The 22218-nt window shown below is 39.2% G+C and overlaps 1 protein-coding gene across 2 annotated transcripts in view; it reads left to right on the top strand.

Annotated features, from left to right (window-relative positions):
- Positions 1 to 22218, top strand: part of mysm1 (Myb-like, SWIRM and MPN domains 1) — a 91464-nt gene that overhangs the window by 370 nt on the left and 68876 nt on the right. Inside the window, exons 2-5 of one of the 2 annotated variants that reach the window (XM_060830418.1) lie at positions 5494 to 5572; positions 7296 to 7366; positions 8342 to 8419; positions 16901 to 16930. In XM_060830418.1, coding sequence (XP_060686401.1) covers positions 5494 to 5572; positions 7296 to 7366; positions 8342 to 8419; positions 16901 to 16930 — 258 coding nt within the window. The remainder of the gene's footprint in view (positions 1 to 5493; positions 5573 to 7295; positions 7367 to 8341; positions 8420 to 16900; positions 16931 to 22218) is intronic. The other variant, XM_060830420.1, reaches the window with a different exon arrangement.

Here is a 22218-nt window from a genome sequence, read left to right as displayed (position 1 = left end):
AATCAAACCTACTGGGGGAGGCTGCAGTTTCCCCAGTGAGGTACAGGACGTACAGGCTTTGTATAGAAATCGCAGCTGCCAGCTTCTGCCATGGAAATTCCTACGAAACAAAACATTTCAGAGACAAGGGGTAAATGTTGGTCAGGAGAGCTTAACTTTCTTTAAAGAATGGTATGGGATAGGTTATGTACACATACTAGACATAGTGTTATGATTCGTCACAATCTGCACACTTAGATTAGATTAGATTACCTACAGTGTGGAAACAGGCCCTTCGGCCCAACAAGCCCACACCGACCCACCGAAGCGTGACCCACCCTTCACCTAACACTACGGGCAGTTTAGCATGGGCAATTTAGCATGGCCAATTCACCTGACCTGCGCATCTTTGGACTGTGGGAGGAAACCCACGCAGACACAGGGAGAATGTGCAAACTCCACACAGTGGAGGTGGGAATTGAACCCAGGTCTCTGGCGCTTTGAGGCAGCAGTGCTAACCACTGTGCCACCGTGCCGCCCACTAGTGCTATTTTGTGAAACAACTTTGTACTGACCACAATTATGACTCTGAGCTTCTGGTTGTCTGGCATTTTAATAGAGATGTACAACATGGAAACAGACCCTTCGGTCCAACCCGTCCCACCTGCCAGCACCTGGCCCATATCCCTCCAAACCCTTCCTATTCATATACCCATCTAAATGCCTCTTAAATGTTGCAATTGTACTGACTAATGCACCTAACCTACACATCCCTGAACACTGGGTAATTTAGCACAATCTTTGGATTGTGGGAGGATACCCATACAGACACAGGGAGAATGTGCAAACCCTAGACAGTTGCCCGAGGGTGGAATTGAACCTGGGTCCCGGGTGCTGTGAGGCAGCAGTGCTAACCACTGAGCCGGAACAGAGCGCAGAAGAAGAGAGGAATCTTCTGGTGCTTCTCCATAAATCTTTAAAGGTAGGCAGGAGAGTTTTAATAGGTTAGTTAAGAAGGCACATGGGACTCTTGACTTTATCAGTCATGGCACAGTTTATAAAAACAGGAGGGGCACGTTGAAGCTGTAGGGGACTTTGGTTAGGCCACAGCTGGAGTACTGTGGGCAGTTCTGGCCACCACACTATTGGAGAGATCACCAAAGTGTTGCCTATGATGGAACATTCAGCTGTGAAGAAAGGCTGGGTAAGTGCGGGTTGTTTTCTTCAGAGGATGGTGGGGGTCTGGAATGCACAGCCTGGAAGTGAAGTTGAGACAGTAAACCTCAGAACCTTTAAAAAGTATTTGGATGAGTACTGGAAGTATCATAGCATTCAAAGCTATGGGCCTAGTGTGGGAAAGTCGGACTTGTGTAGGTGACAGAATATTTTTGACAGTATAGGAGTGATGAGTGTAAGGGCCTCTTCTTTACAGTATAATTCTATGTCTTTTGTGTGGGAGTCTCCTTGATAAGGATCTCTTTACAAGTTTGTCCAGGAATTCATGAATCCAGCAGCAGAGAGGATAGGCACTAGAAATCACACCTTTATAAAGTATTAGATTAGATTAGATTAGATTACTTACAGTGTGGAAACAGGCCCTTTGGCCCAACAAGCCCACACCGACCCGCCGAAGCGAAACCCACCCATACCCTTACATTTGCCCCTTACCTAACACTACGGGCAATTTAGCATGGCCAATTCACCTGACCTGCACATCTTTGGACTGTGGGAGGAAACTGGAGCACCCGGAGGAAACCCACGCAGACACGGGGAGAACGTGCAAACTCCACACAGTCAGTCGCCTGAGGCGGGAATTGAACCCGGGTCTCTGGCGCTGTGAGGCAGCAGTGCTAGCCACTGTGCCACTGTGCCACCGTGCCGCCCACAATGTGTAGGGTCAGTGTACCAGATGAGAAGGGTGTCTAGGTAGGTTGTTAGATGCATAGTAGTGGATGGGGCAAGATGTGATCAGGCCATCGGAACAGGAAGTGTGGGGTGGTGAATTGGGATGCACAGGGTGTGGTGGTTTGATCAAATAGTAATTGTAAGGGATCAGGGGATGTGTACTTTAAGGGAGGGAGTCAATTTAAAAGTAATCCAAGAGTTTAGACTAGGTTTTTATCATCTAAAGTTTACCCGCTTGACTGTTGAGTTTAAGTGAGTTGTTACCCTTTGAATTCTCTTGACTTATTAATGGATACTTTTGGAGGGTTTCAGATTGGAGGGAGGATTTAATTTCCCAAGAATTTGAATGGAGTCAGCTGCATCTGAGATTTTATGTAGTCCCAACACGCAACTCCAGTCTACATTGCTCCAATGACTTCCTGACCATTGAAATATCTGGGTTCATATCTCTCTTTGTTTTCCCTACTGAAATGAATGAATACACACTTCTCTGCATTAAATTTCTTCTGTGGCTTGTTAATTCATTTTGCCAACATCCTTTTGGATGTTATACATAATCTTCTCAATCCACATTAATTCCAAATTTCATATTATCTGCAATTTTTCCAATTTATTCTAATACAAATATTTAGGTTATAATGAAGAGCAGAAACCCTAATACAATCCTTGAGGATAGACAAATTTTTAATCAGTAGGGAATTAAGGGTTAAAGGCAAGAAAGTGGAGTTGATGATTATCTGATCAGCAATGATCTAATTGATTGGCAGAGCAGACTTGATGGGCTGAATGGCCTACTTCAGCTCCTGTTTTTTATGTTGCTGTCACTTTTATTCCATGGGCTCAAACTTTACTTACAAGTCTGTCTGCAAATTAATTAAATGCCTTCTTGGAAATTAATACCACCACCTTGTCAACAGCATTATTCTTGTCAATTCTTTGTTACATCATTTTAAAATTCCAGTGAATAGATATGATTTGCCTTTAACAAATCCAAACTGACTTTTTTTTTAAATAGACCTGCATTGGTCTAAGTGACAAATAATTTTTTCTCCCGAATTATCATTTCTAAGTGCTAACCACCATGCAGGCTGACTGGCCTGCAGTTCCTGGCATTTTTTTTTTCACTCATTTTTGGGCAAGGGAATAATGTTTGCAATTCTTCAGTCCTCTTGCACCATCTATGAGTCTAAGGAAGGTTGAAAAATGATGGCTAGTGCCTCTACAATTCCCACTCTTGCTTCCTTCATTATCTTACAGCATCTCTTTTGGTTCTGGTGATTCAACTGTACCCCTCAACATATAGCTTTCTGCTTGCCTGGGAACTGAGTTTTGTTTTTCATTTTACCCTTCATGTGAAGTCCACACTCTGGCATTTCCTAACAAAAATCAAGTCAAAAAGTGGACATCTTTAGCCACAATTTTTAGAAAGAAACAGACAGAAAACCCTGACCAAGCCTTAATTCAGAATCAGTTCACTTTTGATTTGTAGATTTTTTTAAAATAGAAAGTTGTTTCCATAAGTTGATCGTTCAAGGACTAAGATTCATGGAATTAAGGTCTGGATGAGAATTATTTTGTGCAACATACAAGCATAGATTCATATAGGCTGAATGGTTTCTGGTTTTGGCATTATGACTGATTCATAACTACCCCCGCCCCCCAAAAGGTTGGAAATGTTTGTTTACTTTGCTTTTTAAAAAAAAGGTAAATTGAATGATCTTTATTCTTGAGTCAACCTTGAGATGATTAACAACATTGCCCATTTCCTAAGTTACATTATCACTAATTCTTTGGGCTTTGTAGCAACCTGAATGTATTAATCAAAATGAAGCTCCTCTCATGTGCCCTACTTTGAGATACTGCATGTATGTGGTTGTGCAAAACAATTTAAAAATACTGTGCATTTAAATTAATTAGCAAGCACTGGGGATGTTAATAAACGGGGGATGTTAAGTTATCACTTCTGCGATCGCTTGGTTCCCGAACTATACAATATTCTGATCTGACTTGTAAAAGGCAAATCATATATCTCAATTTTCAAATACCTCCTCAGCCTTTCACATTTCTAGCTCAGTAATTTTTTCCATTCCTGCAAAATGCATGGATGTCTAGGCTCGTTCAGTGCCTTTTAAGTATTTCCAGCTTTGCCAGTGGTGCTGATGATTTCAGCTTCAAGCACTGGAATTCCAAAAGGTTAATAATGGGAACTATTATGAATTTCACATTCTGTATAACCACTTCCAACCATGCTACTGTTGGAGCAATCTCAAGTAAAAATGAAGCGGCAGCGTTTTGCTGAAAATTTTAATTACCAATTATATTGATATATAGTTGAAATAATATGGCATGATCATTTGAAGGTTTAAGTTACTGCGTTTTAAATTTCTGTAAATTTGCATACCACTTAAGTCTTTGACAAACCTTCATGGATCTCATACAAACTCTAATGTATTACAAAGGATCCTGTATACTAGCAGTCAGTCAAAGTTAAAAATCACACAACACCAGGTTATACTCCAGCAGGTTTATTGGACGCACCGGCTTTCAGAGCGCTGCTACTTCATCCTTCAACACCTGATAAAGGAGCAGCGGTCTGAAAGCTAGCACTTTCAAATAAACCTGTTGGTCCAACATCAGCTCCTCCTCAATGAAAACAATCATAAAATCCTAAAATGCACCAATAGAAATGACATGCCAATAAGCCAACCAACATTAGTCTCTCTCTGGATTCCCTTGCAAAACTGGAAATCCTAGTTTGGAATCTTTGGGTTTAGCTACCTTTGGTTCCTTGTAAAATGGTATCGAATTATTGATTTAAATGACAGCATGTTAAATTGAAGTTGATAAATCAATTTGGATGATATATATTATGTGGTACATGCAAGATGTGATAGTCAACTATATAATATCTGTTCTGGAAACTTAGCACCCTGGTATGAGGAACAAGTGTGGGTGGAGGAACCATACTTGCTCTGAAGAGGCAAGTTGTTCATCTAAATATTTCAATTAAACTAAGTTCTCTTTTCACTTTTAACATAAGCTAGTCAGATTTCCAAAGTCCTTGGAGACCTGGTATTTTATTAAAGAGAAGACTGTTGTCTGGAGATAAATACTTTTTCAGCATTGATTATAGGCAGCAAAAGCAGGGCGCTTCTCCTGTATCCCAAAAAGTAACTAGCATCCCTTCTAGAAATCAGTACCCGTCCCTGTCACGCATAATAATCACTTGATCCTACAAACTACATTGTACCATCCCTCTCATAATCTCTACCCTGGCAGCAGCACATTGATCTATGCCTTGAATGCAGCCTCTTTCTGCAATAGTTTCCACTGTTATGGAGTCAATTCAAGTGAGCTGGCTGGCTTCTACGCAGGGATTTTACTGAAATCAACTGTCCATCCACAATGAGACGTTAACATTTTGAGACATTTGGGAAACCTGGACTTCTGACCAGAACTCCACTGTTCCGGTTTAAAAATCCTGCCCCTGTGAAGATGGTTGGGGGGGGCGGGTGTGGGGGGGGTGGGAATGGTTAATTCTCTGATGTAGAATTGATTTCATTGTTCATGATCCTGAACCGAGCAAAAAAAACAAATTTCTGTTTTCAGTGAGGACTGTGGAACGGTTCCTGGCTTTCTGCAGGACCATTACCTGGATTCTTCCTGGAGGAATAACAATGGTTTTTTGGTAAGTTGTAAAATGCAGCATTGTGATGAGAATTTTTTAATTTGTAGAATTTATTAAATATAAAAATGCAATTTGTTGTGAGACTTCAGTTTTCCAAATCAAAATCAAACTCTGCAACTATATATAGTTCATTAATAGTGTTATAAATTTGGGCCATCTTTTCAGGTTCAATGGCACCAGTGCTGTTGTAGACAGACTAAAGTCTTTGTGGAGTTAACTCTAGTTACCATATTTACATGTTTAAAAGGCATCAGAAGGATGGCTCATATTGTTCACAGATACTCAATATATTCTGCACATGGACTTCAGTCTTTAAGTGGCTTCCTGTGCTAGTATTATTGAACTTCCTGATCTCCTGAGGAAAAATGACAGTTAAAAAAAGCACTCCAACTTAAAAATAATAAATGCGTACACATCTGCAACCTTACAGTCCCTGTTGGAACACTATCCAAACTCTACAAACGGACAGCCCCTCCTCTCACTGGTATATCTCTTGGTTAACTGAAATTGTCACCAACCTTCAGCCTTCCATGGAAAATCTGGACAACTCTCAACAGCTTTTGAACCTGCTGGGAAAATGTGCCCACTTTCTCCACAAGTGCAACATGAGAGACCAATTCAAATCATGACTGTAGCCATCCACCTCAGAACATTGCCCATATATTAAGCTTTTGACCTGGTGGTAACACAGCCACAAACATTGACACAGAATTGACACTGCTTCCATACCAAATTGAATTTTAAAAATGTCAAAAGATATACCAAGGAAATGCTTGATATAGCAAGAGCATCAAATATTATTGTAATTAATTTATGCAGTTCATCCTCCATACAGTAATACAAGGTTAATACTATTCCATCTTTTATGTGTGATAAACAAGGTGCCTTCTACCTGCCCTGCAGCATCTACAGCTTCTTCGGCTCAGTGAAAATTTTGCTGGTTGTCTTTTTTGGCTTTTTTGTTACAAAAACATCCTCCGCTTACTCTGTATAACCACTCGATGACCAAATACATTCTGACTCTATAAGTCTATTGATACTGAGTCAACCAAATAACTTACCCATTGTCTGTAAATAATATGTAACATTACAGGAATTTTGAAATGTGTCTGTTTATTTTGGGTTCCCCCCAAAGGACTAATTGTTTCTCTCTATCTGCCCTATTGAATCCTGTCATTATTTTAAATATCTCAAATTGAGCACATCATGGAAGAATAAACCAAGGGTATGCAAAATATCCTAATAATTTTAAGTGAAGGGGAAGTAGTGAATAGGTCCTGAAATATAAGAATTAATGTAAATGTTAGTGCATTTTATGACCTCAGGGCTTCCTGGGGTGTTTTACAGCTACTAAACCAGTTTTACAGTTTACAGGGGTTCCCAATTTACGAATGTCTGGTTTATGAACCTCATACTTACAAATGCAATCCCATACAGGGGTTTAATTTTAAAGATCTGATCTATAGATGTTTCCTGCGCTTATGAGCGGTGACTTTATGTTGTCCTACATTGTATTCCGACTTGCAAACGGACTTGAGAATGGAATCCGTTTGCAACCTGTGGACTGTGTGTAATTATTTTCCTGGTGTAGGCAATTATGTACACACATTTCTTCAGATCTAGCTCTCAAAAACAACAAATGGACATTTTGAAATAATTTGCTGTTCATTGAAGGATAAATATTTAATTTTTTTTGAGTTTTCATTGTTCTTTCTCTTTGCAGTCTTGGACTTTGGATAGCTCTCTCAGTGAAGAGAATAGAGCTGCTATTGAAAAGATGCTACAGGAGGAAGAGTATCCTTTTATTGGCAATGTTACTGTACAGATTCATGTTGCTGGAGTTAGATGTAAATATGGTGGTACATATTCTCTTCTAATGCAACAAAAGTTCCAATTTCAGACTTTATCTCTCTTTACTTTACCTTTATAACTCTTAATCCTGAGAAATTTCAAATGTATAAATTTATTATTTCTCCATTTTCTTTAATTGGATTCTCCTTTAATTTCATCCTGCAAATCAATTTTGCATTTTCGTGAGTTTCCTCTAATTTCAATATTAGATGTGATCTTTGCATCTTTGATATCTATACCCTTGAATTAATTATTTCTGAGAAATTCCTCATCTCTCTCATGTCCAAAATTTATTCCTTGGGTTTATGTAGGGAATCTAATCTAATCTAATAATCTAGTCTCATTATCAGTCTGCTCTGCTGAAAAACTGTTTCCTCGATAGTTTTCTTTATCCTCCATTTCCTGAAGAGGTTAATTCCTTGCATATGGTTACCTGGACACAAACGTCCAGCATTACTTCATTCAGGTGTTGATTCCTGAAATGGAAGACTGACCAGCAAGTGTTCTTGTCAATTTCACATCAAGGAACATTGTAACCAGGTCCAAATCCATGCATCCACAATTTCCAGTCAGAATTGTTGAATAGCAATCCAGGTGGAGCACCCGAGTTAACTTGTTTTTGCTTAATCTGATTAGTTCATATCCTCCATTCGATTTGGATTGGATTATTCAAATCAGCACGGAACTGTAATCAAACATAGGATCATCCTATTCAGACATTAGCAGACACTTCTTTCTTATTAATGTAAATCTATGAAGAATTTGTGAAACATGAAGCTAACATATTAAAGCTAATTGATAATGAAATGGCTCACAAATACAGCTTGTATGTGATCAAGTTGTAATCTTTTGTACCGTGAAGCAGTCATAACGTAACTCATTTTTAAAAATTATTTTCGTTCCTTAACCATTTGCTAGATACTATCTAACAGGGAAAAAGTATCCTCAAAACAGCTGGCCTGATCACCAAGAGGCTGAGAAAATACCTATGAAAAGGTGAATTGTATAGTAAATGTACTGTATGGGAAATGAAGGTCCACTTTATTCATATTCAAAGCATATATTACTTTTAAGTGAATTTTAATTTAAACCTGTCTCTAAGCTGCCTAATAAAATGCAATGACACCAGAAAATATATTTGAATAAACACACATGACAAATGTAAGGGGAGACGATGGCTAACTTCCTGGTCTGTTAGTCCAGAGACCCAGGTAATTTTCTGGAGATCCGGGTTAAAATCCCACCATGACAGATGGTGGAATATGAATTCAATAAAAATAGTCTGGAATTGAGAGTCTAATGATGACTGTGAACCATTGTTGATTGTTGGAAAAACTCATCTGGTTCACTGATATACTTTAGGGAAGGAAACTGCCATCCTTACCTGGTCTGGTCTACAATGTTACTTCAGATACACAGCAACATTGTTGACTCTTTTCTGCCCTCTGGACATTTATGGATGGGCAATAACTGGTGGCCCAACCAGTGAAGCACCTGCCTGTGAATGAATAAATACCTATATTAAAGGATGATGAAATAAAATATCCCTTGTTGATCAGTGCTTTTATCCAATTGAAAGTTGACCAAAATCTCATCAAGTTAAAATTTCAGATTCCTTTTCAGTCCTATGATAAGTTAGCTATTCTCAAATGATGTCTATAATTTATAGGATCTATAAACTATATTCTATAGCATAGCTATAGTGACTGTGTTTCAGAAGGGAATATTGCTCAAGGTAAGCTTGTGATGTTTTAAGGTTTAAAATGTGCACTTTTGGATACCAGATAGGGACAGGATTGAACTTGGTTATGAACCCTTCTGCAATCAAATAACATGCTCATATCAACTGTTCTGATTTATAATTGAATAATGCTTAATAGGTAAGGTAGTGGAATGTACCCAACACCTCAATAAACAGTATTTTCAGGCAATTCGGAATGGAAAGAAAGACAAGAGGAAACATGAACCCAGAACCTGTTGTATTATTTTCATGTGTGGATTTTTGGAGTATTACTACTTAATACAATTTATATAGTGTCAATTAAATCGTTGCTTTGTAGAGTGTTAAAACATTTAATGGTTTCTTAAGTATTAATAAAAGGAAAATGTAGGACAATTACAACATAGAAGAAAAGTTGTTTTTATGGGTGACTTCAACTTCCCCTACATTGATTGATTGGAACCTCCATAGTACAGATAGTCTGGATGGAGCCGATTTTGTCAGGTGTGTCCAGGAAGGATTCGTGACTCAATATGTAGATAGGCCGATTGGGGGAAAGCCTTATTGGATTTGGTGCTAGGCAACAAACCAGGCCAGGTGTCAGATCTCTCGGTGAGAGAGCATTTTGGTGACAGTGACCACAACTGCCTCACCTTACCAGAGACATGAAGGGGGATAGGAACAGAAAATATGGGAAAGTATTTAATCGGGGGAACGGAAATTATACTGCTATTAGAGAGGAACTGTGGAGTATAAATTGGGAACAGTTGTTCTACGGGAAATGCCCAACAGAAATGTTGAGGCTTTTTAAGGAACACTTGTTGCGACTGTTGGATAATTTTGTCCCACTGAGACAGGCAAGGACTGGTGTGGTGAAGGAGCCTTGGATGACAAGAGAAGAGGTGCTCCTTGTCAAGAGGAAGAACGAAGCTTACTTAAGGTTGAGGAAGCAAGGATTGGCAGAGCTTTTGAGGATTACAGGGTAGCTAGTAAAAAGCTCAAAAATGGACTGAGGAGAGCTACGAGGGGGCACACAAAAGCCTTGACGTGAAGGATTAGGGAAAACCCAAAGGCATTGTACACTTCAGTGAGGGATAAGGGAATGATCAGAGAGAGGGTAGGACCGATCAAGGATAGTGAGGAGGTAGGGGAGGCCCAAGATGAGTTTTTTGCTTCAGGCTTCACTCGAGAGAGACCTTGTTGATAGTGAGAACATCGTGGACCGGGTTAATAGGCTTGAACAGTTGGATATTAAGAAAGTGAATGTGCTGGAAATTCTGAGAAGCATCTAGATAGATAAGTCCCCAGGGCCAGACCAAATATATCCAAGGTTACTACGGGGAGCGAGAAATGAGATTGTTGCGCTTCTGCTGATGATCTTTGCATCCTCACTCTGCACGGGAGTAGTACCAGGTGATTAGAGGGAGGCGAATGTTGTTCCTCTGTTCAAGAAAGGGAATAAGGAAATCCCTGGGAATTACACACCGGTCTTATATCTGTGGAAAACAAGGTACTGGAAAAGATTTTGAGAAATCGGTTTTATGACTATTTGGAAAAACATACCTTGATTAAAGATCGTCAGCATGGCTTTGTGAGGGGCAGGTCATGCCTCACAAACCTTACTGAATTCTTTGAGGATGTGACAAGATAAGTTGACAAAGGTTGAGCAGTGGGTATGGTGCATATGGATTTCAATAAGGCATTTGATAAGGTTCCCCACAGTAGGGTCATTCAGAAAGTTGGGAGATATACAGAGAAATTTAGCTGTCTGGATACAGAGTTGGCTGCCCGAAAGAATACAGCAAATGGCAGTGAATGGAAAGTATTCTGCCCGGAAGTTGGTGACCGGTGGTGTCCAGTAGGGATCTGTTCTTGGGCCTCTGCTCTTTATAGTTTTTAGAAAAGATGTATATGAAGAAGTGGAATGGTGGATTAATAGGTTTGAAGACACAAAGTTGGGTAGTGTTGTAGATAGAGTGGAGAGCTGTGGCAGGCTACAGCAAGACATTAACAGGATGCAGAGAAGTGGCAAATGGAGTTCAACCTGGACAAATGCGAAGGGATTCATTTTGGAAGGTCAAATTTGATTGCTGAATACAGGGTTAAAGACAGGATTCTTAGCAATGTGGAGGAACAGCAGGATCTTGGGGTCCACATACATAGATCCCTCAAAGTTGCTATCCACGTTGGTAGGGTTGTTAAGAAGGCATATGGTGATTTGGTTTTCATTAGCAGGAGGACTGAGTTTAAGAGCTGAGAGGTTTTGCTGTAGCTCTATAAAACCCTGGTTAGACCACACTTGGAATATTGTGTCCAGTTCTCATTGCCTTATTATAGGAAGGATGTAGATGTTATAGAGAGGGTGCAGAGGAGATTTACCAGGATGCTGCCTGGATTGGAGGGTATGTCTAATGAAGAGAGGTTGAGTGAGCTAGGGCTTTTCACACTGGAGAGAAGGAAGAAAGAGAGGTGACTTAATCGAGGTGTATAAGGTAATGAGAGGTATAGAGAGAGTAGGTATCCAGAGACTTTTCCCCAGGCCACAAATGGCTGTCACATGGACTCATAATTTTAAGGTGATTGGAGGAAGGTATAGGGAGATGGCAGATGTTCTTTACGTAGAGTGTGATGAGTGTGTGGAATGCTCTGCCAGCGGTGGTAGTAGAGTCAGACACATTGGGGCATTTAAGCGACTGCTGGACGAGCACATGGATGGCAGTAAATTGAGGGGTGTGTAGGTTCGGTTGATTTTGGATTAAGACAAATGCTTGTCACAACACCGTGGGCGAAAGGGCCTGTACTGTGCTGTGTTCTATGAAGCTAATCCAGCCTATGCCCATGTCAGCTCCCTGCAAGGCAAACTGACTCATTGCTAATCTGCATTTTTCTGTGGCTCAGCAAATAATTTTGCCTCAGAAGATTATCAGTCTTGCTTTGAAAGCCATTGTAGATCTTAACCACTCCCAGTGAAAGAAGAAAGTTTTGCCTCACATTGCAATTGCTCCTCTTACCACTTCTTTTAAATTGGATAATGATCTTACTACCAATAGAAATCAACTCTCTCCAGACCCCGAATGGTTTGAACATCTCATTTTAATCTCTTATCCAAGGAGAACAACTTCACCTTCTCCAATTTATCCATGTGATAGAAGTTCCAAATTACTGGGAACCTTCCTATGATTCTTTTTTGCAATATCTCTAGTGCTATCACATCCTTCCTAACGTTTGGTGCTTATGGTGCAATGGAGAGTAAATAATGTTTATGCAGATTTATTTTAATTTCCTTACTTTTGTATTCTGTGCCTGAAGGTCTCTGTTACCATTTTCTTAACCTGTCCTACCGCCTTCAGTGATTTGAGCATGCATACTCTAAGGTCAATGGGATCCTGCACCTTCTTTAAAATCGTATGTTTTATATATTTCCTTGCTTCATTGTTGCCACTTAAATCAATCATTTATTTATTTCAGTTTTGATTGTGTTACTAGTGTCGTTTTAACTATAGCTGTTTAGTATTCACGGGAAAAATCCAGTGGTCAACTTTCCTTCTAACCTTATCTGTCTACAATCGACTTCTACATTATATTTAATGCCTTCTGAGGGAGGAATCTTAATGTCAACGGTAACCAACAGCACCACTGGTAAACATGGAGCACTTTGCTAAGGTTTTTGGCCAGGTTAATCCAGTTTAAAAAAAAGTTTACTTTGCTATTGCTGCTAACTGTCCTGAACAAGGGTTACACCCGAAACATCGACTTTTCCACCTCCTGATGCTGCCTGTCTTGCTGTGTTCTTCCAGCCTCTTGTCAACTGTCAGAACTCAGCTGCAGAAGGGCAGTATAAAACTGGCCACAGAAATTGCCTTGCCTTTGATGTTTCTATGAAGAGAAATGGATGAGAGCAAAATCTTTGCACTGTAACTGATTGTGAGCAGAAGTCCATGTTAGATTGTTTGGTGCACTTGTTTTCAAGTGCAATATGCCATTTTGCCAATTTACTGTGGGGAAAAAAATTAATAGAACACAAATATTTCTCCTCTCATCCCTGCATCCTTTTTAGGATTTGATTTTTTTTGTCAAGTTATTACATAGAATTCTCTTCAGAATTAAACTATTGCTCTCATTTATGGTACAGACACTAACTGAAGTTGCGCAATTTAATAGCCAATAAATTTAGGATAAGGTATGTTGCAACTTTGAGTTTCAAATAACACAAGCGTATGCATCCATCCCTCTCCTTAATCTGTATTCTGTGCTTTCATCCTGCAACAGTTATGGTTTTATGTTCTTCTCCACATATCTTTGTATTAGTTCCTGGGATTTTGGCATCACTGACTAGACCAGCATTATTACCCATCACTAGTTACCCAAAGAAGATGTTGGTGAGCTACCTTTTTTGAACTACTGCAGTCCTTATGGTGTATGTATACCTACACTGCTGTTAGGAAGAAAATTCCAGGATTTTAACTCACTTATAATGAAGGCACTGCAATATAGTTCCAAGTCATAATGATGTGTGGCTCCCAGATGTTGCAAGTGATGATCTTCCCATTTATTTGCTTCCCTTGTCATTCAAGGTGTTTGAGCCATGGGTTTGGATGGTGCTCTCAAAGGATCCTTGATAAGTTGTTGCAGGACTTTGTAAATGGTACATATTACAGAGTGGTGAAAGGGGTGTCAATCTAGCAGGCTGTTCTATCCTGAAATGTTTTGAACTTCTCGAGTGTTATCAGAGCTACTGAAGTGCAGCAAGGAATTCCATTCCGACTCCTGAATTTGCCTTGTAAATAGTGGACAGGCTTTGAGTTCTCAGGAAATGAATTACTTCCACAAAATTCCTAGACTTTGATCTTGTAGCCACTGTACTTATTGAGTTTGTCCAGTTCATTTTCTAATGAATGGTAACCTCAGGATGTTTATAGTGGGGGTTTCAGTAATTGTAATGCCGCTGAATATTAAGGGACAATGGTTGCATGTTCTTTTATTCGAGATGGCAGTTGCCTGGCACTTGTGTGTTGTGCATGTTACTTGCGACTTATCAGCCTGAGTCTGGATGATTTTCAGGTTTAATTGCATTGGGACATATTCTGCTTTAGTATCTGAAGAGTCATGAATGGTACTAGACTTTGTGTAATAATAAGTGACTATCCCCACCCTGACTTCATGATGGAGGAAAGGTAATTAATAAAGCAGCTGAAAGTGACCTAGGACACTACTCTGAGGAGCTAAGGGTCTCTGAGACAGGAGGCTGTGGTTCAAGTCCCACTTGCTCCAGAGATGTGCAATAACAGCTGTGAACAGATTGATTAGGAAAATATAAATGCACTCTTTATTAAAAACTCTTGTGATACAATATTAGTATCTGTGCTTCTGGACTAAGAGGCCGAGGTTCAAGTCGTACCTGCTCCAGAGGTACATCATAACACATCTAAACAGTTGATTTAAAAGATCCTTACCTGAGGAACTCTGTGTGCTTAGGACACAGTGGTAATGTCCCTGTCCCTGAGCCAAGAGACCTCGGTTAAAGTCTCACCTGTTACAGAGATATGCAATAACTTCTCTGAATAGAATGGCTAGGAACTCCAGCACTATTGCCTTGTGGCTGAGGTGATTGACCTCCTACAACCACAACTATCTTCCTTTGTGTTTCATGTAACTCCAACCAACAAATAATTTTCCCTTGATTCCCAATGACTCCAGTTTTGCTTTGGCTATTTACTACTACGTTTGGTGAAATGTGGTTTGATATCAAGGGCACTGGTTAGGGATATGCCTAGTTACGGAGCACAGACCTTCAGCACTGAATGTTTTCAAGTCCCAAAGCTTTCTAATAACCAGTGCCTTCAGCCTTTTCTTGATTTCAAGTGGAGTGAATTGAATTCGCAGAAGCCTGGCCATATGTAAGGCTGGGGTCTCTTAAAGGAGATCACAGTAGATCATTCACTCAACCTTTCCGACTGAAAATGGTTGTAAATATTTCAGCCTTGTCCTCTTCACTGAAGTGCTGGCTACACACATCAGTGATTCTGGGGATATTTCTGTAGCCTGTTCCACCTGTCAGTTGTTTAATTTACCACCACCATTTGCAATTGTGCCAGAGCCACCGAGCTTAGATCAGATTCATTGGTTGTGGATCACTTAGCTCTGATTATTACATGCTACTGCTTATGTACCTTATTATCTCATAGGTTACCAATGTCAAAAATACATTTGATATTATATTGAAGTTTATTTCTTTGTTCACGTTTTTTATTATGGGATGAGAGTAAAAGCCTAATTTATGTAAGATATTAACATGTTTGAAAATGGACTTTGTGACCCAGTGTTAAGGAAAATGTCTTTTTCAACACTGATATAGAAAAGCTCAAATCCTTCTTGTGTGCCTGTAAATCATTTAGTGTAATACTCGCTGCTGCTTTCTGTGATTGAACATTTTGTTCTCAGCTAAAATTGTTCTGTTGGTAGTGTAAATAGCAAAATGTTCAGAATTGTGCACTGGAATGTTTATTAAGAAATTAATCATTGGATGCAGGCAGCAATCTCATATGGCCAACATGTTCTGTAAAGGTCAATGTTTAATTAAACTGGAAAATTCTGATGTCTGTCACTGTGTGGCAAAAGTTGAGTACTGTACTTACATGACAGCCTTGTTATCAAGGAATTATTAGCAGTTAAATAATTTAAGAGTTGAATAGGAGCTGCTTCATTCTCACCTCTGCCAACCCTATATAGATGTGTACTTAGTTTAAATACCTGTAGTTGGGTGAAATACTTGCAGTTGCCATTTAGGATAAGCATTTGTCTAGACAGCAAAAATGACAAATTGTCAAAATTTATATGCTATATAATGGATTTGTGGATGTGAACACTTTAAGTTCCTGATCTAACTTGCATAACTGGTGAAAGGTTCTGATTGAAGGTCATCTGCAGATCAAAAGCAAATCATTTGAAAATATTTTCTCTCACCTCAGTGTAGATGGTTTAAGTGCTTGTGGGATGGGAACAAGAAGTCTGTTAAATTGTCAGCAGTTACACTTAAGGATTTTTATATAAAACATATCAACATTTTTTTAAAAATTGCTACTGCAAATGAGTATTATATACAGATTTAGCCTCCTCATTTCAAACAAAGGCTGAGATGCATCATAAGCAATTTAGAGAAAGTTCACTTGTCTGACACCTGCGTCTGGGGCCAGGTGATCCTACAAGGAAAGATTGGACAGACTGGGCTTCCATCCATTGAAATTTAGAGGTGACCTTTGTGGAATCTATATGATGGTGAGAGGATTTGGCAGGATGAATACTGTGAGGATATTTTCACTTGTGAGAGTGACTAGAATTAGGAAACACAGTTTAAAAATATGGAGTCTTCGACTTCTGACAGAGCTGAGAAGATTTTATTTTCCCTCTGAGGATCATTGGTCTTTGAGACTCTTTTCCATAGAGCAGTGGAAGCAAAATATTTCAAGGTAAAGGTAGATAGATAGATTCTAGACTAATAAGAGAGTCAAAGGTTATTGGAGGTATGGTGGGATGTGGAGCTGAGACCACGATTAGATCAGCATTCATCTTACTGAATGGCAAAGAAGCTCGAGGAACCAAACGGCCTAACTCCTATGTTTATAAGTTTGTAAATATTGATTAGTAAAGAAATGTTAAGTACTTGTGATGGTAACAATTTACAGCTTTGTTTTGTTGTTGAAAATTCTCTTTATTTTCTTCTGTGTATGCATTGACTTTTACTCCTGTTCTTACCACAGTATTCGTCAGAAGAAAGCTATGAAAAGCCGGTATGTATGATTTGCTGTACTTAAATATTTATATAAAAACTGTTTTGTCCAAGGCAATTCATTTGCAATGTAGTTTTTTAAAAAAAAAATATGCCTGGAGTATTCTGTTAAATATGTTCATTCATATATCTGTATATTTAATAGGAATTTGTTTTCCTTTTGGAAATTCTGGGCAGTACACTTGAGAAAGGAAAAAGGGGTTTGGCTTCTTTTTATTCATTCTCACGATGTGGGCGTCACTGGCTAAACCAGCATTTATTGTTAGTCCCTAATTACCCAGAAGGTAATTAAGGGTCAAAACATTGCTGTGGGTCTGAAGTCACATGTAGGCCAGACCAGGTAAGGATAGCAGTTTCCTTCCCTGAAGTACATGAGTGACCAGATAGGATTTTCTGGCAATTAATAATGCTTTCATGGTCACCATTAGACAATTAATTCCTGATTTTTGAACATGGTCCCCAGAATGTTATCTGGGTCTCTAAATTAGTAGTTTAGTGATAATACTGCTATGCCATCCTCTCCCCAGAAAGACACAGAAGAAATTTCCTAGAATTACACCCTGGAAATTCTGAAGTAATCTTGGATTTTTCTCACTTGAGTAGAGAAAATCAAGTGGGGAGATTTAATGCAAATATTTGAAGAGTTTGGATAAGTAAATGGTTAAGTGATGTTTCCAATGGCAGAAGGATTGATAACCAGAGACTCAAAATGATTGGCACAGGAATCAGAAGCAACATCATGAAAAACACTGCAACAAGTGGACGAGTGATTAGGATTGAATGGTGGCCCTTTACAGGAAATTGGATGAGTATTTCAAGAAAGAAAAGTGAGATAAGGAAACAACAAAGAAGTGACACTAATTTGATTGCTCGTTGAAAGATCCAGTACAAACTTAATGGGTCAAATGACATCCATCTGTGCTTTCATTATTTTGTGCTCCTAAATCACTAATTTTCAAGCCCTTACGTTCATAAAATTTTACCCATGAGTGCAAGTAATTCAACTAAGTGTTCTGTCTCATTTGAAAAATTATTGGAAATACTTCTTCATCTCTCAAAAAACACTGTAGTTGGGCACTGTACTTCAAAGGAGAAACTGTATGGAGATAAGTGGACATGGGACAACAAATATAATTCAGTCCTCAATTAAAAAAAAATATGCTTGCTGATGAATTGACAATTGGGAATTTGACAGAAAATGCAAGCAAGTGTGCTGTATTGGTAATATATTAGTAGTGAATCAAAAGTGAGGAGAAATGAGTAATGGAGCTGAGGAGGAAAGATAGTCATTCTTCACAAGGGAAGAAGTGAAGGTAGAGTAATTTAATTTTCATCGGTCCCTTATATTCCTGCAGCTTTCTTTTTTTCTCCACATTGTCTTTTCTTCCTTCTCCCCTTTCTCCTGCCCTCTCTTTTACCTCAATTCTTTCTTCTTCTCTCTTTTCCTTGGAGCTTAGCATTGAACTGGTCATGTGCATAATTGAATTGTTTTGTGAATCCTGGTCCAATCTCCAACACAATTAATTCTGCTCAGTGGATTCCGTCCAGTTCTAATTTTCAAAGGTCTGCAAGCTTATTGGTTATTCCTAAAATACTTGCAGCTGGATTATGAATTAAATTAGTATATAATTCTAACATCTGTCCTGTAGAATATCACTGGTAACCAATCTCCACACAGGTCCACTTAAGATCACTCACTGTCTGCAGCTTTCAGATTAATACTAATTCCACAATACCGTATTTGGAAAGAAGCTTGTAATCAGAACTTTAATAAAAAATAAACACTATTCTTCATTCCAGGCAGCATCTCAGGAATAGAGAATTCGACGTTTCGAGCATAAGCCCTTCATCAGGAATAAGCTCTTATTCCTGATGAAGGGCTTATGCTCGAAACGTCGAATTCTCTGTTCCTGAGATGCTGCCTGGCCTGCTGTGCTTTGACCAGCAACACATTTGCAGCTGTGATCTCCAGCATCTGCAGACCTCATTTTTTACTATTCTTCATTCACCCACTTAGTTACTTCAAAAAATGCAGTTAAGTCGATAAGGTAAAACCTTAAACCTTTCCTAGAAGCCAAATTGGATTCCTCTGGCATTTTCTGTGTTAACAATCATATGTTAATGATTCCCTTAATGATTCTTAAGGGAATCCTTAATGATTCCCTTGAGCATCTTGCCTATTACTTACGTCAAGCTAATAGACATTTTGTTACCAGTTTTCCTTTCCAAAAACATTAGCTTCTTATGTGACTATGTGTTTTGCAGTTGTTAGTGAGTGGTAACTAATTACAGTCAAGTTAAACTAGTGCAAATAATGAATTAATCTGTTTCTTTTCTGAGCTGAAAGTTTTATTTCAGTATATAGGTTATCTCATTAGCTTTTCAATGGATATAGATGCTTTGTGGATTTAATGGACATTATTTGCATCAGTTTAACTTTACTGCTGTTAGTCTCACACAACAGTTTTGAGACAATCTGGACTGACTCCATTTGCAATGCCGAGGGAGTAAGCACTATTGGGTGAACCTGTAAATTGAGTCCAAGTTTACACTCGGGAACGTTTTAAAAAAACACTAGATGTGTTCTCAGTGTTCTGACCGATTATTTTTCTCTCGTTCAATATCCCTAGAGCAGATTATCTGGTTGTTAGCATATTCCTGTAGAGTTGCGGCATTCAAGTTGGCTGCCATGTTTCCTTAATTACAACCTTAATTCAAAAGTAATTCATTGGCTTTGGAATGCTTTGGCATGTCTTGAGATCATGTAGGTGCGAAGTAAATGAAAATTTGACTTGTCTTCCAAAAAGAAAAGCAGTAGTACTGAATAAATGAAATAACATTTCAGTTCACCAGTCTCTTCAGTTTATTTTTTGGTTTAAAATGATAATGTTTGTTTTCCTGTAAAAGTAAACTTGTCTTTGCACATCACTTATTAGATTTATAAACATAGAAAAACAATCCACCACGTACTGGCACCTCTCTCACTGATCGCTACTGTGCCACTGAATTAACATTCTTTAGAACCAATGAAGTGTTGCAGTAATTCCAAACAAAACAAATAACTATCTCCTGCTGTGCTTTGTTACCAATAGTGATCAATTTGGCAAAATTTCAGCAGAGCCTTTGTGATGCTCTGTTCCCTATATCTCACACTGTTTCGTTAATTTAGGATATCTGATGCAGGATACTTAGTATTGGACATTTAACAACTTCATGCTCTTTGACCTTAATCTGACTCAATCCGTCTATTTTAATAGTCACTGAAACTCTGTATTGGCAGATTTGTGTCAAACATAAATGCTTCTATATCCGACCTGATTTTACTCAATAACAATAGACAGTAGGTGCAGGAGTAGGCCATTCTGCCCTTCGAGCCTGCACCACCCTTCATTATGATCATGGCTGATCATCCTCAATCAGTATCCTGTTCCTGCCTTATCTCCATAACTCTTGATTCCACTATTCTTGAGAGCTCTATCCAACTCTTTCTTAAACGAATCCAGAGACTGGGCCTCCACTGCCTTCTGGGGCAGAGCATTCCGCACACCCACCACTTTCTGGGTGAAGAAATTTCTCCTCATCTCTATGCTAAATGGCCTACCCCTTATTTTTAAGCTGTGTCCTCTGGTTCGGGATTCGCCCATCAGCGGAAACATGTTTCCTGCCTTCAGAGTGTCCAATCCTTTAATAATTTTATACGTCTCAATCAGATCCCCTTTCAGTCTTCTAAACTCAAGGGTATACAAGCCCAGTCCCATCAATCTTTCAACATAAGATAGTCCAGCCATTCCAGGAATTGACGTCGTGAACCCACGCTGCACTCCCTCAATAACCAGAATGTCTTTCCTCAAATTTTTAGACCAGAACTGCACACAATATTCCAGGTGCTGTCTCACCAGGGCCCTGTACAGCTGCAGAAGAACCTCTTTGCTTCTATACTCAATCCCTCTTGTTATGAAGGCCAGCATGCTATTGGCTTTCTTCACTACCTGCTGTATCTTGCCTTCATTGACTAGTGTACAAGAACACCCAGATCTCTTTGTACTGCCCCTTTACCTAACCTGACTCCATTTAGGTAGAAATCTGCCTTCCTGTTCTTACCACCAAAGTGGATAACCATACATTTATCCACATTAAACTGCATCTGCCATGCATCTGTCCACTCACCTAACCTGTCCAGGTCACTCTGTAATCTCCTAACATCCTCCTCACATTTCACCCTGCCACCCAGCTTTGTATCATCAGCAAATTTGCTAATGTTACTATTAATACCATTTTCTATATCATTAATATATATTGTAAAAAGTTGGGGTCCCAGCACTGATCCCTGCAGTACCCCACTGGTCACTGCCTGCCATTCTGAAATGGAGCCGTTTATCACTACTGTTTGTTTCCTGTCAGCCAATCAATTTTCAATCCAAGTCAGTACTTTGCCCCCAATACCATGCGCCCTAATTTTGCTCACTAACCTCCTATGTGGGACTTTATCAAAAGCTTTCTGAAAGTCCAGGTACTCTACATCCATTGGATCTCCCTTGTCCATCTTCAGAGTTACATCCTCAAAAAATTCCAGAAGATTAGTCAAGCATGATTTCCCCTTCATAAATCCATGCTGACTCTGACCTATTCTGTTACTGCTTTCCAGATGTGTCATAATTTCATCCTTTATAATTGACTCCAGCATCTTTCCCACCACTGAGGTCAGACTAACTGGTCTATGATTTCCTGCTTTCTCTCTCGTTCTTAAAAAGTGGTATAACATTAGCCACCCTCCAATCCGCAGGAACTGATCCTGAATCTATCGAACTTTGGAAAATAATCACCAGTGCATCCACAATTTCTAGAGCCACCTCCTTCAGTACCCTGAGATGTAAACCATCAGGCCCGGGGACTTATCAGCCTTCAGATCTAACAGTTTCTCCAACACCAATTCCTGGCAAATATAAATTTCCATCAGTTCAGGTCCTTCAGCCACTGTTACCTCTGGGAGATTGCTTGTGTCTTCCCCAGTGAACACAGATCTGAAGTATCAATTCAACTCTTCTGCCATTTCTTTGTTCCCCATAATATATTCCCCTGTTTCTGCCTTCAAGGGCCCAATTTTAGTCTTAACCATTTTTTTTCTTTTCACATACCTAAAAAAAGCTTTTACTATCCTCCTTTATATTTTTGGCCAGTTTACCTTCGTACCTCATTGTTTCTCTGTGTATTTCCTTCTTAGTAATCCTCTGTTGTTCTTTAAAAGCTTCCCAGTCCTCTGTTTTCCCACTCATCTTTGCTATGTTGTAC

Source organism: Hemiscyllium ocellatum, chromosome 9, assembly GCF_020745735.1.
Source record: "Hemiscyllium ocellatum isolate sHemOce1 chromosome 9, sHemOce1.pat.X.cur, whole genome shotgun sequence".
Classification (NCBI taxonomy): Eukaryota; Metazoa; Chordata; class Chondrichthyes; order Orectolobiformes; family Hemiscylliidae; genus Hemiscyllium; species Hemiscyllium ocellatum.
Note: the sequence above shows the minus strand (reverse complement) of the source record. Positions and strands in the feature narration are given on the sequence as shown.